This window comes from Ambystoma mexicanum, chromosome 6q, assembly GCF_040938575.1.
Source record: "Ambystoma mexicanum isolate Mex_15411 chromosome 6q, UKY_AmexF1_1, whole genome shotgun sequence".
Classification (NCBI taxonomy): Eukaryota; Metazoa; Chordata; class Amphibia; order Caudata; family Ambystomatidae; genus Ambystoma; species Ambystoma mexicanum.
In genome coordinates, this window is record NC_090937.1 from 217578431 (window position 1) to 217593077 (window position 14647).

A 14647-nucleotide genomic window follows, 5' to 3' on the forward strand; every position below is an offset into this window, starting at 1 on the left:
TGATGAGTGAAAAATCATACTGGGGCGTTTTATCAGTGCTTTTACTTTATAACAGAATACTTGAAAGCATAATTATGATCAGTATGTTTTGTCTTTTTCAGGATTAAAGAGTAAAGACTGCGTCCCTCAACTGGTATCTGATTACATGGAAAATAAATTTAAACTGGATGAACTTGTGACCCACACTCTACCATTCGCGAAAATCAATGAAGGCTTTGAACTTTTGCACGCTGGAGAGAGGTGAGTTGTTCTTAATTTGCACTCTGAAGCAGCTGATAAGCTGTCTTGTGGCTAAGAAACCACCAATGAAAAAATGAACGAATTTACAGGTATACAAAGCCTTAACATCAAAAGGTCTCAATAATAATAAGGCCCTAAATGTTTGGAATTCAGCACACTTTAGGTGGCTCACGTCATGGCGGACAGGAAGAGTATTTGTACACAGGGCCCACATTGCCAACTCACGACTGTGAGCATGATTGCTCCCTTCTGGTAGAGGACTTCTGTTGTTGTAAGAAGGATTAGCGCAACCCTTTTCCCTTTTTTACTGCACAACAGACTATGGGCAAAAGTTGATACCGTTTCCGGCATCCGGTCCAGGGGCATTGAGGTAGGATTACGGGTGCCGGAGGGACGGTGTAAATCCCCATTCATGGAGTTCCATAGGACTCCATGAGGGGATTTGCTGTCATTACCGACACCGGCACGGCCGGTGTGGTAAGGGGATATTTTTTTGGCAGTAGGGTGCCTGGCTTACCTCCTGCATTTAAATGGAGGTAACCCAGGTGCCCCACCGGCAAACCCATAGTCGACCGTCCGGTAAGGTGCCGGTATCCAGAATGAGGCTCTATGTAAGTCACAGCTACCAGTGATTTAAATCAAGCAAAGAAAGAACATGAGTTCATGTCTTATTAAACACATTACCAACAATAACAGAATATTCAAGATTGTAAGAAGGTTTGTTCTGTTATCATGTTAATTATCAACATTATTTTGTCTTTTCACTGTAAGCTGTGCAGTGAAGACATCACTCTTTTGTTTGTTTTATTTTACATTTATATCAGCGCACAAAGCCCTGTGGCATCTAGGCGCTAGTTACAGAAAAGTGCATAGAATAGTTCCTAAAGTGCAAGAACAAGCATATTTGTTAGAGTCAAAATTGGTGTGTGTATACATACTGGCAAAGCTTCACCTCATGTTACCGGGGCTACATCAGGCATGCAGGCAGGCATAGGAGACATAGTAGGTGTGTAGGCATAGCTGACAAAGCCTCACATCATGTTACGGGGGCTACATCAGGCATGTAGACAGGCATAGGAGACATAGTAGGTGTGGAGGCACAGCTGGCAAAGCCTCACATCATGTTATGGGGGCTACATATGGCATGGAGACAGGCATATGAGACATAGTAGGTGTGGAGGCACAGCTGGCAAAGCCTCACATCATGTTACGGGGGCTACATCAGGCATGTAGACAGGCATATGAGACAAAGTAGGTGTGTAGACACAGCGGGCGAAGCCTCACCTCATGTTATGGGGGCTACATCAGGTGTGCGCGTACAGCGAGGTAACAACAACATTGGATGGGTACACACCGTGGCAAGCCTCGTGGACATGGGCTACATAAGCTGAGCAGGCAGACAAGATGGATCTCGTGTGCAGACAAGATGGGTTTCATGTGCAGTGAGGTCGGTTTAGGTAAAAATATTCAGGATGAGTTTCATATACAACACAAGGCTGCCAAGTTAGGTCAGGTGTATTGAATAATAATAATTTTGCATTTATATAGCGCTACGTGTGTGGTGCTCATTTATCGACCTCAGAATTATGAAAGGCTGAGTTAGGCCCTGCCGGGATTCAAACCTGCATTAGCAGGCTCTGCACGGATGTCAAAGCAAGCGCTCTACTCGCTGTGCCACTTGACCGACTTGCCACTTGAAGTAGCTGATGGTGGGTAGGGTCTTATTTGATGTAGCCACACGAGTCGGCTGTGCATCTGCCTCAATTGTATCAAAGCCTGGAAATCTGGAACGCAGTACATGTACGCTCCCAGCGAACGGCAGGAGCGGCAGAAATCGAGTTACTGAGGGCAACCACCTCCATCGCAGACCAGCGGAGGGAGGGCCACAAAGAAAGAGGGAAGGAAGTTGTAGCAGCAGAGTGGGCTGAGGAGTGGTTTAAAATGACACTGATCCGTCTTAACTGCTGTGAGGCGCGTTGCAGGCTGTCAGGAATAGGTTGCAGTTGGAGTAGATACTCCATGATGTGGGGGATTTGGCAGGTACTCATAGCCCCTCGATGGCCAGACAGGGCCAGATAGGAGTACTAGACCTTAGAGCCAGGCCTTTGAACAAGGGCCGGCTCCACCTGCCGCCAGATGCTAGGACCGTCAAATAGGGCCTCTGCCATCCAATCATCAACGATGATACTGGGGGCCCGGAAAGGAGCTGCGACACAGCCTGATGATCTGTGCTTTTCATTGGATGTAATGGCTGCAGCCATTTTGATGTGCACCTCGGCAGTTGGCCTATCCATGTGCATAGATGCACTGGGAGGCTGGCGCGATCCCGATCCAGCTGGGGTTTTGGGTAGTGCTGCTCCAAAGGTGGTAGGAGCTCTGCGTTCATGCAAGCAGGGCCAGACAGGAATACTAGGCCTTAGAGCCAGGTCTTTGAACAAGGGTTGTCTCTGCCTGCTAGCAGATGCTGGAACCGTTGGATAGGGCCTCTGCAATCCAAAAACTGTTGATGATACTGGGGGTACGGCAAGTAGCTGCCACGCAGCCTGATGATCTATGCTTTTCATTGTATGTAATGGATGCGGCCATGTTGATGTGTACCTAAGCAGTTGGGAGGCTGGCGCATCCTGCTCCAGCTGGGGTCTCGGTAGTCATGCTCCGAAGGGGGTAGGAGCTCTGCATTCATGCAGGCAGGGCCAGACAGCAGTAGCACTCCTCTTGCTTTATAACAGATATTATTTGAGGGTTGTGACATCACCAGTACCGTTAAAGCTGTAATTATCAGCTGAGTGACTTCCCTCTGCCTCCCGAAGCTTGCCACAATGGGCTGAGGCAGGTCTGTGTGCAATAAGATAATACATCACTCTTCAGGATAAGTGCGCAGTGGATCCCTAGCAATTTTGAACCTTGCCATTTTCAAGCAACACATATGGCTTCTGGAGAAATTGGTTGGAGTGCGCTGTGTGTCGAGTTAATGACATAGTAGGTGAAAGCGAGTTAGGGTGTTGTTGTTATAAAGGAGACTTGCATGGTAAGCTTTGTGCTTGTGGTTTGAGTTGATTTAGACTGGAGCACTGGGTTTGAAACAAGCATGGGAAATACAAGCCCACCCAGTGGTAGAGCTCTCTGGTGAAACCCTGAGGTGAGTCATCTCAAAGGCAGGTGCGGGACACAGTTCGGTCTTCCTTGGTCTAAAGAATGAACATATTCTCGTGAGCGCTTGCTACAAGGCTTAGCAGCAATGGCAGCTGAACACCACTGCAGGATGGGGATAGTCCATATGAGGAACACCACTCGCTGGAGCAGCATAAAAGGGACAATAAAAAAAGGCATGGATGTGGAACATTGGCAGTGCAGGCCTGATGTATTGTGCTATGTCCTTTGGGTGCACATAGGCATCCACCCCTAACGAAACGTTGCCAACTAGGGTCCCTGTACAAGATTACATTTCTGCTGCTCCCCTGTTAGGGAGGAAACCCTTTCACCATTGCTCTAGAAGCTCCGCTCTTATGATCAGCAGGGCGGGCAGAGGGGGAAAACACTTGAATCGCGCAGGCAAGTTTGATGGGAATATTCTGTGGCAAGTAAGTGTGAGAGTGACCTGCAATATGTTTCAGCACACTTAGCACAGGGCTTAGCACAGGGTTTGGGAACCTGGATTCCCCCACAGGCCCTGGGTTGAAGAGTCACATCCCCCACAGGTGGGTAAGAGAGTGAATGTAGCTCCAGGTATGGGCGTGCATAAACATCCCAGAGTGAAAGATGCCCCAAGGGAAGAGGTTGCATGGGTGAGACATAAATACTGTCCAAAAATATGCATTTGTTTACTTAACTATTAATTGCTAATGAATTTCAAATTGAATGGGACATGGCCAGCTTTCAGGCCTTGTCAGGGGAGAGAGGGAGCCCAACCCAAACAACCCATGGTGCCGAGCGAGTGCGGGCAGGGCCCCTCCCACCTTACCTAGGATGAATGCCCTGTTGCCACTGTAGGAGAGTGCCGGTGGGAAGAAGACGCAATAGGCAGCAGCCGGAAGACAATGCTAGAGCCGCATGGCTGTGGTCCAAAATATGCTGAGGGATTCAGCGAACCACACAACACCGGCTGCAAGAGAAAGGGGCATCTCTGAGACATTACAAGTCAACACAGCATGCAGAAATCGAGCCTGCTCATCACCACTAACACACTAGGGGTTCCTATTAATTAAGGAAAGCCTGAATGATGGAATGTTCTGAGTGAGTGTTCTGAGTGGAGGCAGTTACAGCTGGCCTGCCTGGGAGATGGGAGCCGGTGTTGTCCTAGCTAATGTCCTATGTATTCCTTATATGTCCTGAATATGTAACTGAACTAAGAAATTGTAATAAATCTACATGAAGTAATCATAAAGGGCCTGGAGACAGCATCTTTTCATTGGTGACGAGGTGGGGGTGGGTGGTAGGTGGCGATGAAGTTGTGAGGTGGTGTCAGAACGTAGGTTAAGTAGCCCAGTGCCTGGGCTGGTTTGGCCCTGGGGTGAGAGCCCAGTTGTTTGTTTGTGACGGGAACAGGCAGAGGGAATATTGTTGTCTTGGTGAATGGTTTTCGAGAATGTAGGATGTTTTGGTTTGTTGTCTTGATGGTGGGGAACTTGCTGTGGAAGTGTCGGTCTGTGTGTGCTTTGTCATGGGTTGGTGTGGTTTGGTAAAGGAGGGAGGCGTGTTGTGTAGTGCCTGTATGTGATGTGTTCAGTGTAAGTGTGGTTGGGTAAAGTGTAATAAATCTACAAGTAATCATAAAGGGCCTGGAGACAGCATCTTTTCAGTGCATATGAGTTGTGCAGTGTGGATTACTTGGGTGAGAACAGGAGGTAATGAAGGGCGTCCAAGAGACCAGCGGAGGCGAGAGGGACCGCAGTACAAAGCTATTGGAGGGAGTGGGTCTGCGGAGTATTTGTGTGTGAGAGTGGAGAGTGTGAGGAATAGAGATAGAGTAGGGGTAGCAGGGTGTTAGCGATAGTGGAGATGGTAGTAGTTGTGGGGTTGTGGGAGTAGTAGAGCGGTAGGGGGAGTAGGAAGTGGTAGTTGGTAGTAGCATACAGTAGTAATAGTGAGTGATAGTTGCAGTGGAGAGAGCAGTGGTAGTGAGAGATAGTAGGAGTAGGAGTAGTGGTAAGAAAGAGGGAGTAGCAGTTACAGAGGAGTAGTAGGAGTGAGGTGGTAGCATAGGAGGGACACAAGTATAACAGAGGTAGCAACAGTGTGAAAGTGATAGAGTTCTGAAGTGAAAGTAGAGGTAAAATCAAAGGGTGGAGGTGGAAAGGCAGAGTGAGGGATCGGAGTGGCAGTAGTACGATGGGAGAAGAACATCTCTTGAGACCATGGTAGAAAAGGGTCAGCAGAGAACGGGTGTTAGAGGAACCACCATACCTAACCCACCCAAGTGGGATATGTCAGAGAAAGACTTGATGACCCCCAGGTAGTCAGATAGCCACTGTATTAAGGAAAACATCATTAGCGGCAATAAGAAGAACAGACAACAGGGGTCACCAGGCGGTCGTACTAACAACCCGTTATTGGTGCCTGGGCTAGCGAGGAGGGAAACGCAGGGTAGACAAGTTAGAGAGGGACGGCCCTGGTGCCAAGTTCCCAAAAGGCCCCAGTAGCCTGAAGTATCTCCCATCAGACCCACAGACAATCTGTCTTTATTTTCAAATAAACACTCTTGGACTTGCTACCTGAGTCAGTGTAGTTATTTGTGGCGGGCAACCCCAGTCACGTTAATCAATGTTGGAATGTACATATGTAATTATTTGAGAAAAAAAATATGTTTTTGTTTAGTCCGGTGTGGCACCACACAGAAGAAACAAAGTGCATACAAAGGTCAATTTGAGTTATCACACCTAAAGTTGTAGTGGCATATAGTAGACAAGTCAAAATTAAATATACTGGTCTAATGCACTTGGCAACATAAATTATTGTTTATTTCGTTCTTCACAACAATCGGATGCCCATTTGATGCCGTAGCAGCCAACACGTGTTTCGACAGATTGTCTTTCTCAAGGCTTCCCAATCTGCCCAAAAATTACATGACAGTTTAGCCGGGTGGTCAAAACATAGCCAAATGCGTCATTTGTCAAATAAGCAATCACATGCATAATGTTCAATTAGTTAAGTCCCAAAATCAAAACATATTGTATTAACATACTTTTACATAGCAGGGTTGAGTTTGGTACGTGGTGTAAATACCAGACCTGGTATGGAAAAGATATATAATAATACCGTAGGAATAACTGACAAGTTAACCACTTTGAAAAAAAAAGTATCCTGTTGCAATACTTATCACTAAGTTTGTGGGTGCCCATGGATGCTCTCATAGTACATGACATAATTTTAAGGATACAATCCTTGTGTGAAAGTCCAAATGGCAGTAAAGTATGGAAGGGTTTGAGATCACCCAGAATGGTGTCTGGATTACGTGATTGTCATATTAGCCGCATCAGACTGGTGGTTACATGCAGATTAGACCCTTGTGGCTTTGAGACAAAGTGTGCTCCCAAAATATATGTGGGTAATTCCTAAATTCTCAGATAAAACACTCACCCCATGAACCTTTTGTTAATCTGTGGATGAATAACATCAACAGGAATGATCAAAGACCGAATATGGGCTTGGTTTTCCCAAAAGAAAAATGTGTGCAGTATCAGCTTAGTAATAATGATTGTTTTACCACTTATACTTGGGTCAGTCTATCATCCTGGAGATAATAATGTGGTAGCTGATTGACACATGATTTATATTCCGCAGTTTATCTGTTCAATATAAACAATGGTATAGAGGTGATTGTAGGGTGGTGACCAAAAAATGGCTGGTTTCAGTATGCTTCTCAAGCCTACGATGCTAATGTTATCAAACACGCGCTTTCCTTATTTATCGGAAGCGCGTTGATTTGTAGTAGTAATTGTGCCTTTCCATTTAATATATTCGTGTTAGTTCCGATCCCGCTTGTTCAGCGGCTATGTGATCCCTGGAAGTAACAGAGTTTGCTCTGTGATGATGCATAACTTTTAGCAACAGTGTTCCACCCATAATCGCGTTCGAAAAAGACTTACTTAATCAGTAGTTGCAGATGACGTTTTCCGATTCATCTGCTCCAGCATCAGCGGTCACAGTGGGCGCGTGCGCCCTTTCCCTATTAAAGACTGTTTATTTCCGGGTGCACGCAGAACGTGCTTGCCTGTCCTGAACTGATAACTAATAGACTGATAAATGCTGGAACGTCCCGCTCGTAAGCGGGTTTTATCGATTTCACAAAGGTTTAACTTCCTGAAATTGATTGTGTGCCGGAGGACCAAATTGAGGTTCTAATTCGGATCGCTGAAAAAAATGCATTGCAATATAATTTTGCACACCTTGATACCCATGTATTTATTATTGCTACCATCAGCCTTGCATGCTTATCAGCATTGGTTAGGATCTCATGGCATTAAAAAACAAAATGTTGGTCAGTGCCGGAACAATGCCAATCCCATTTGGATAGAAAGGCAGTGCCCAGGCACATGTGATCAAAGACATAAAACAAGAAACACTGGCCTCTAACAGTTATTAAACGAGTCATGATAGCATATAGCTCAATAGCAAATACAAATGATAAAGCTTTTTAGAATAATTAGTTGGACAAACAGATTCTGTAGCCTAATACATAAATGAAAACTCTTGCAAAAGCCATATTCCGACATAAAAAAAAAATACATGCATTTCATGCTCAGAATTTAGGCCTTCTGTTGTATAGCTTAAGTAACAGATATATTTAGATTCCAAACATCTCAAACGGTGAGCAATATCCACACCTTGTTTACTCAAACTAGCCCTGCAAAGACCAATGAATGTATGTTCTTGTTTTCCAGTTGATGGCAAGTCTGCCAGTGTGATGCTAAGGGTTATCTTTGATCTTGGCTACCCAAGCTATGTAAGTGCTCTCGGATTCGGATTCGAAGGGGTCTGATCATACTTCCCACATAGATTTATTTGCATACACAAATAATGGCATAAACCACATGTGTGGTTTTACAGCTGATGAACTCTGTAATTTTAATTGTGACATCTGGTTTATAATTAAAGGGATAGTCCAGTAAAAAAATGTATTTACAAAATAGATAGGCAATATAAAAAAAATAATACTAGCACTATTTTTTTTTAAACTTCCTATGGAAAATTTGAGATATTCAAGCTCAAAATTCACAAAAGCAAGCACATGGGCGCATCCATTTTGTGAAATGGATGCCCGCCTGTGCTGGCTTTTGCTTTTGCAGCACTAATGAAGGAAAGCCAGCCAGCTGTAGCAAACAAAAGCTACCGCTGGGCGGCTTTTCCTTCATTGGTGCCGGGACTCGGAGGACGGGGACCGGAGACCAGAGCAGGAAAGCTGCAGCTGAATCTCGGTAAGTGCTATTTATTTTAAAAAAAAAATAAGCACTAGCGGCGTTTTTTTTTCTACGTTTTCGGGGCTGGAGGAGCCCGGAAAACTTAGAAATAAAACCGCAGCTTTAAACACGTTGTATTTATGTTTGCGTTCGCTTTTGAAGCGACCGCAAAAATAAATACAATGTTTTGTTTGAAAACGCTGCGGTTTTTCTTTCCAAGTTTCTCAGGCTCCTCCGGCTCGGAGGAGCCTGAGAAACTCAGAAAGAAAAACCGCAGCGTTTTCAAACACAACCGCGTTGTGTTTCTGCCTGCTGTGGCTATCACTTTGGGTCTCCGGTGCTCCCCCAGGATAGACTTTAAACATATGGAAAGTTTCTTCTGTGCCTTGCCAAATGATCAGAATATTGCCAATATATTTCTTCCACATAATAATGTTATCTATAAATTCCTTATTTGACAGGGCATGAGTCTCCTCATATTCAGACATGAAAAGCTTCGTGAGAGATGGTGCATATTTTGCTCCCTTAACCACCCTATTAGCTTGGGAGTAATATGCACCATTAAAAATGAACACATTATTCTCCAGAAAGAATTTCAGAAAGGATTTAAGCATATTGATATGTTCTGAGTACGATGCAGAAAAACCTCTATATGTATAATCTATAGCCTTTATAGCCAATGAGCGATCTATAGATGTATATAGTGCGGTGACATCCGGCGTGCCCAATAGCCAGTCATCCTGCCAAACAATATCCGCTAAACATAAAAGCACTTGTGTACTGTCCCTGATATAAGATGGTAGTTTAAACACTTGCTCTTTGATACAATTGTCAATATACTTGGACAATCCCTCCATAGCCCTGCCAATACCACTAACAATTGGTGTAACTGGTGGCAGACCTACAGAAGCTTTATGAATTTTCAGTAAGAAATATAGTGTGGGCATAACTGGCTTAAGAATTAACAAACATTGTTTTTCTTCCTTGGTCAAAAGTCACAGTCAGAACCAATCCGTGATCAAGACACTTAAGTCTTGCACAATCTTCTTTATAAGATTGGATGGAAGTTTGGTATAACATCCAGGTGTTGCTAGATGTCCTAGACCCATCTGAATATAGTCTGATGCGTTCATTAACACCACATCCCCTTTGTCCACTTCCTTTATTACTATATTCTGACCATTAGTTAAGTCACAAAGAGCCCTTTGTTCTTCTCTGGATAGATTGTTAAACGTATTACTATCCTTATGAGATTTGTGATCTAAATAGTGATGGATGTCAGTAATAACCGCTTGATGAAAGGTTTTTATAATATTCTCATTGGCCAACTGTGGAGTGAATTTTTATTTGGGTTTAAGTTCTGTCACTGTAAGATTCTTTGCTTGTATATCCAATTCATCATGTATATCTGCTTTGGTAATATGTGTTCCCCATTTGAGTGTCATCAGAAGATGGGTATTCTCAATGTCTGCTCAAGTGAAATTACTTAAAGTTCTAATAGGTGCTGTCATACTGGTAGTCTGTACCTTATTTGCAAAAAAACTTTTTTAATTTCAATTTTCTATTGAATTTGAAGAGGTCAATTTGAAAGTTAACAAAATCAGTCCCTTGTGTGGGTGCAAAGGCCAAACCTTTATTAAGAACAGCCATCTCATGTTTTGTCAGCTGCCATGCTGACATATTGAAAACAAAATTAGTGTTGGTCACTTCACTAATTGTTTTCTCAGAACTGATCTTGTCACTTGGCCTATATTTCCAGTGTTTCCATCGGCCTTTATTCCTGCCTCCCCTCCTCCCCCTGTGCTGAGGCTTGTCGTTGCTATATTTAATGTTAGTGGATCCCAAAAGTGTACCTGTTTGGCGTAGCTTCTTTGTGCACCCTCCTGTAGTGTGTTATTTCTTCTTAAAAAAAACTTTTTTTGTATTGGCGTGTGGTTGTAGGGTCTGTTGATGTGCTTGCCCTCGTCTCAGCCGCAGAGTCAACGTCTGAGCTTCCTTGCGATGTGTTCGGTGTACTGCCTCTTGATCTAGATCTAGAACTATCGTCATATTTAGCTTGAAATGTGTATACCCTGTCCTCTTGATAGTCTCGTTTGTCACAGAAGTATTTTCTGAACTTTCTTATTCTGATATCCTGATATAGCTTCAAAATCTCATGCATTTTGGCGTAATTTTTGGCTTAAGTGCTCACTTGACTATCTGAATCCGCAATCTCTTGCTTCTGTCATCATGAGTTCCATTGTCCTCTGGAGAACTAGCACATAGTCAGTGACTCTCACTGGATGAGGGAAGGGGCACTCTCCAACCCTTCCTTGATCAGGGCCAAAGGTCCTCTAACCGTATGACCATAGAGCAGTTAAAAGCGGCTGAACCCAACCCCTGCTTGAGGGATTTCTCTATAAGCAAAGAGAAGGGATGGCAGTAGAAGGTCCCACTTTCTTCTAAGGGGTTCTTCTAAAGCACGTATCATGCTCTTCATAGTTCTATTAAACCTCCCCACTAACCCATTGATAAGGGGATGGTAGGCTGTTGCAAACTTGTAGGTCACTCCACAGTTTTTCCACATGGTCTGCATGTAGTGAGATGTAACATTTGACCCCCTGTCAGAGATGACCTCCTTAGGAAAACCTTCCCTGGTAAAGACAGATTTTCTGGTAGCTGCAAGACAGAAAAGGAAAGGCAAATAGGCATCCCTTTCTTGCCATATAAGAGAGAAGAGTGCCTTGCCAACCTGTAGAGGTCGAAAAAGTCTTGTTGAAGTTGCTAAAATGCTAAGTAGCTGAATTTGTAATAAAACTGTGGTTGTTAACACTTTTGTCAGTTGAACGTAGTAGAAGTAGAAGTCAACTGTGAGGTAAGGGAGCCTGCTCTCACAATATCATTGGCAGAAGGGAGTTACTAGGAAGAGAGAAAACCCTAAGAAGAAGCATCCTGACAAACTGTATATAAAGACGCTGTAGAGGTTGCAAGAAGAAGAGTTGTTGTTATGTAGAAGTGATACTTTTGTCTTCAGCTTTATCCATTCTTTCCTGGACAGAGGTAATCCAGGAATACCATTGGTGCTGTTGTTATGTTTGTGGAACTTGAAAGGGGAATCTTTTCATCAAGCGAAGAACAGACTGTTACCAGTAGATTTTTGTTTGTGTGAACTTTTGTTTCTTTGGAACTTTTCAAGACTTGATTTAAGACTTACTTTTCTGTGGAAGAAATTGACTTTGGGACATTCTTGGGGGAGCACGATCTGCCCAGGACAAATACAAGTTATCAAAGACACTGGTCATTTTTATTGATGTTGTTTTTATGTTGTTTTGAATGTTTCTTTTGTTTAGTGTGAGGGTTAGTTTTGTACATGCTGTGAGGTTTTCCCTTAGATCCTAGCTTAGGTAGAGAATACCCTGATAGCAGAGGTTTAGTTAGAGTTTATGTTCTGATCTTCTTTCAAATAAAATATGAAACCATACAAAAACTAAACATAGTGTTCAGTCTCCCCTTACGGACCCTTCACAGTTTACAGAGGCTGATAATTGCTTTTCAGCAATATGTTAATGATAAGTATTTGAAAATCAATGCCGCTAAAATTAAGGTGTTTGCAATTAGATCTTCGTGCAAGCCTGTACAATTTAGTTGGTTCGGTGAGAGGAATAAGTTGGCAGTTATAGAAAAGTTTGTGTATTTGGGATTTTCAGCTGTATCAAGGCCAAATAGGGGCCATATTTGGGAGAAGGATTTGCACAAGGTGAATGTTTTAGCTGCTCAGATGAGAAAGATCGATGTGAAATATGGAAAAGTTACCTTTGAACCGCTTATTAAATTCTAAGTGCAAAAAGTTGTTCCAAAACTTCTATATTGCATAGAAATGATGCGAGTGTGGTTTTGTGAAAGACTGGACTTCTTAGAAGCAAGAATATGGCGTTGTGTTTTAAGATTACCTGTTTACCAGCTGCAGATATCTGTTTTGAGCATGCCATTAAGACCTTAAAATCAGTTGCATTATGGAGGTATCTCTCTTTCTATAAGAAGATTCTGGATCCATTAGAGGATTCTTTCTTTTTTGATCTGAAGCAATTGATTGATGCACAAAAGAATAATGTGATGAGTTTGCGAAAAAATGTCAGGGAATTTTGGGAAAAATTGCACAGTGATCTTGTTTAAGCCACAAAAATCAATGCAAGGGTGCAGTTCAGAAGTATTTTTCTCCGGAATAAAAAAAAGTGAGGCTGCTTCCGGCGAATTAGATTCAGAGATCAGACCATTCTTAAAATGTGTCTGTAGGTACTGTTTGAGGACTTCTTTCTCTTTGGCTGAAGAATATACATTCGGCCGAAAGGCAATGGGTTGTCTGGAATCAGATCTACATCTCTCCGATCAGGTGGAAGTGCTGAGTTTTCTGTGGTAGAAAAAACCTCATGGTATTGTTGGTAGGCTTTGGGAAGGCCTGATATCTGATTGAGCGAAGTGATTGCCTTGGGAATGGAATTAGGGTTGGAGGAAGGTTTTTGTTCTCCGGAACCAACAGCCAGGCAATGTTTCAGGCAATGTTCAGAACCTAAAAAGAAAGTTCCTGCCGACCAATTGATAAAGGGATTGTGTTCCCCCAGCCATGGCAGCCCCAGTATTACGGGATAATGAGCAGCCTTGATGATGTCTAGTATCAATGTTTCCTTGTGTGAAACCACCCTCATCTCCAGGGGACATGTTTGATCCTTAATAGGCCCTGTGACAAGAGGACTACTGTCTACATTCTCGACTGGGATAGATATGATCTTGGCCGAACGAGGGATGCCATGGACACCTGCCCATTGATCATCAATGACATTTCCGGCTGCTCCACTATCTGTTAGGGCTGGGATGTTTTGGACGTGTCTATTACCCCAAGTAAAGGTTATGCAGAGTACCAGCATAGAATTATCTGCCGGGTTGATGCTGTTAAAGGATTGTGCAATTGTTGGGGAACCCTTATTATGCTGGTGGTCCTGAACCGTGGTTCCCTCTATAGTCGGGTGCTGGCATTTCCCTGCTTCCATGGTGGTGCAGTGGGACATTCCCTTACTGTTTGGGTATTGGCTCCACAGTGCATACAAAGACCTAGGGTTTGTCTTCTAGTGTGTTCCTCTGTAGATAAAGGGCCTCGGGCTGTGCCCAACTGCATCGGTTCTTCGGGAAGAAGGACTCGTCCTACCGGGTGTGGAATATCAGAAGGAGATCTAGGTGTTCTACCCTTCCTCCGTTCTTGATGTCTCTCCTGTAATCTATAGTCTAATTGCATCACTAAAGCAATGTATTCTGTTAAATTGTGAGGACGTGGTACTCGTGATACCTCATCCTTTAATTCTTCTGATAATCCTCTGTGGAAAATTGTAATTAAGGCATCATCCGGGCAGGCAGTATCACTGGCCATCTGCTTAAACCTGGTAATGTACGTTAGTATATCTTGATTCCCTTGCCTGAAATCCAGTAAAGGCGATGGTGACCTCCTGTCTTCCAAACATACTTTTGACACTATTGCAGAAAGCAGGATATGAATCTAGAACAGGGTTATTGCTAGTGACCAAAGGCGTAGCCCATGCCAGCGCTGCTCCTGTAATCGGTGAAATCATGTGCCCCACTCTGTCCCTATCCGTATGAAAGAAAGCTGCCTTGAATGCAAACTGCATTGTGCAGGACTCCAGAAACTCTTTAACTTTATGTAGATTACCATCAAAGCGACCACTGGGTAAGGGGAAAGGAGGTACCTCTGAATACTACAGCGATCACCCTATCTGTTGCCATAAAGTAGCATTCTCCTGTTTGAGATGCTGCCCCTCGGCTGTCAACGAATGAACCATCACGACTAGCTGTTGTAGCTGATCCATGCCTGTTGTTGTCACATATCTGGTTGCTATAATTTTCGGGTGTTGCTAGCTGTAATACCATGGTACAAATTGCTGTACAACAAAATTATGCAATGCAACCAAGACACATGCCATCCACTAACCTGTTTGAGGTAGAGCGGCCAGTTGTAATGAGAATCA

The 14647-nt window shown here is 43.6% G+C and overlaps 1 protein-coding gene across 1 annotated transcript in view; it reads left to right on the forward strand.

Moving 5' to 3' along the window:
• LOC138515901 (alcohol dehydrogenase 1-like) overlaps positions 1-14647 on the forward strand; it is a 438132-nt gene that overhangs the window by 383592 nt on the left and 39893 nt on the right. The window contains exon 8 of the mRNA XM_069630662.1: positions 102-240. Within this exon, the coding sequence (XP_069486763.1) occupies positions 102-240 (139 nt within the window). The remainder of the gene's footprint in view (positions 1-101; positions 241-14647) is intronic.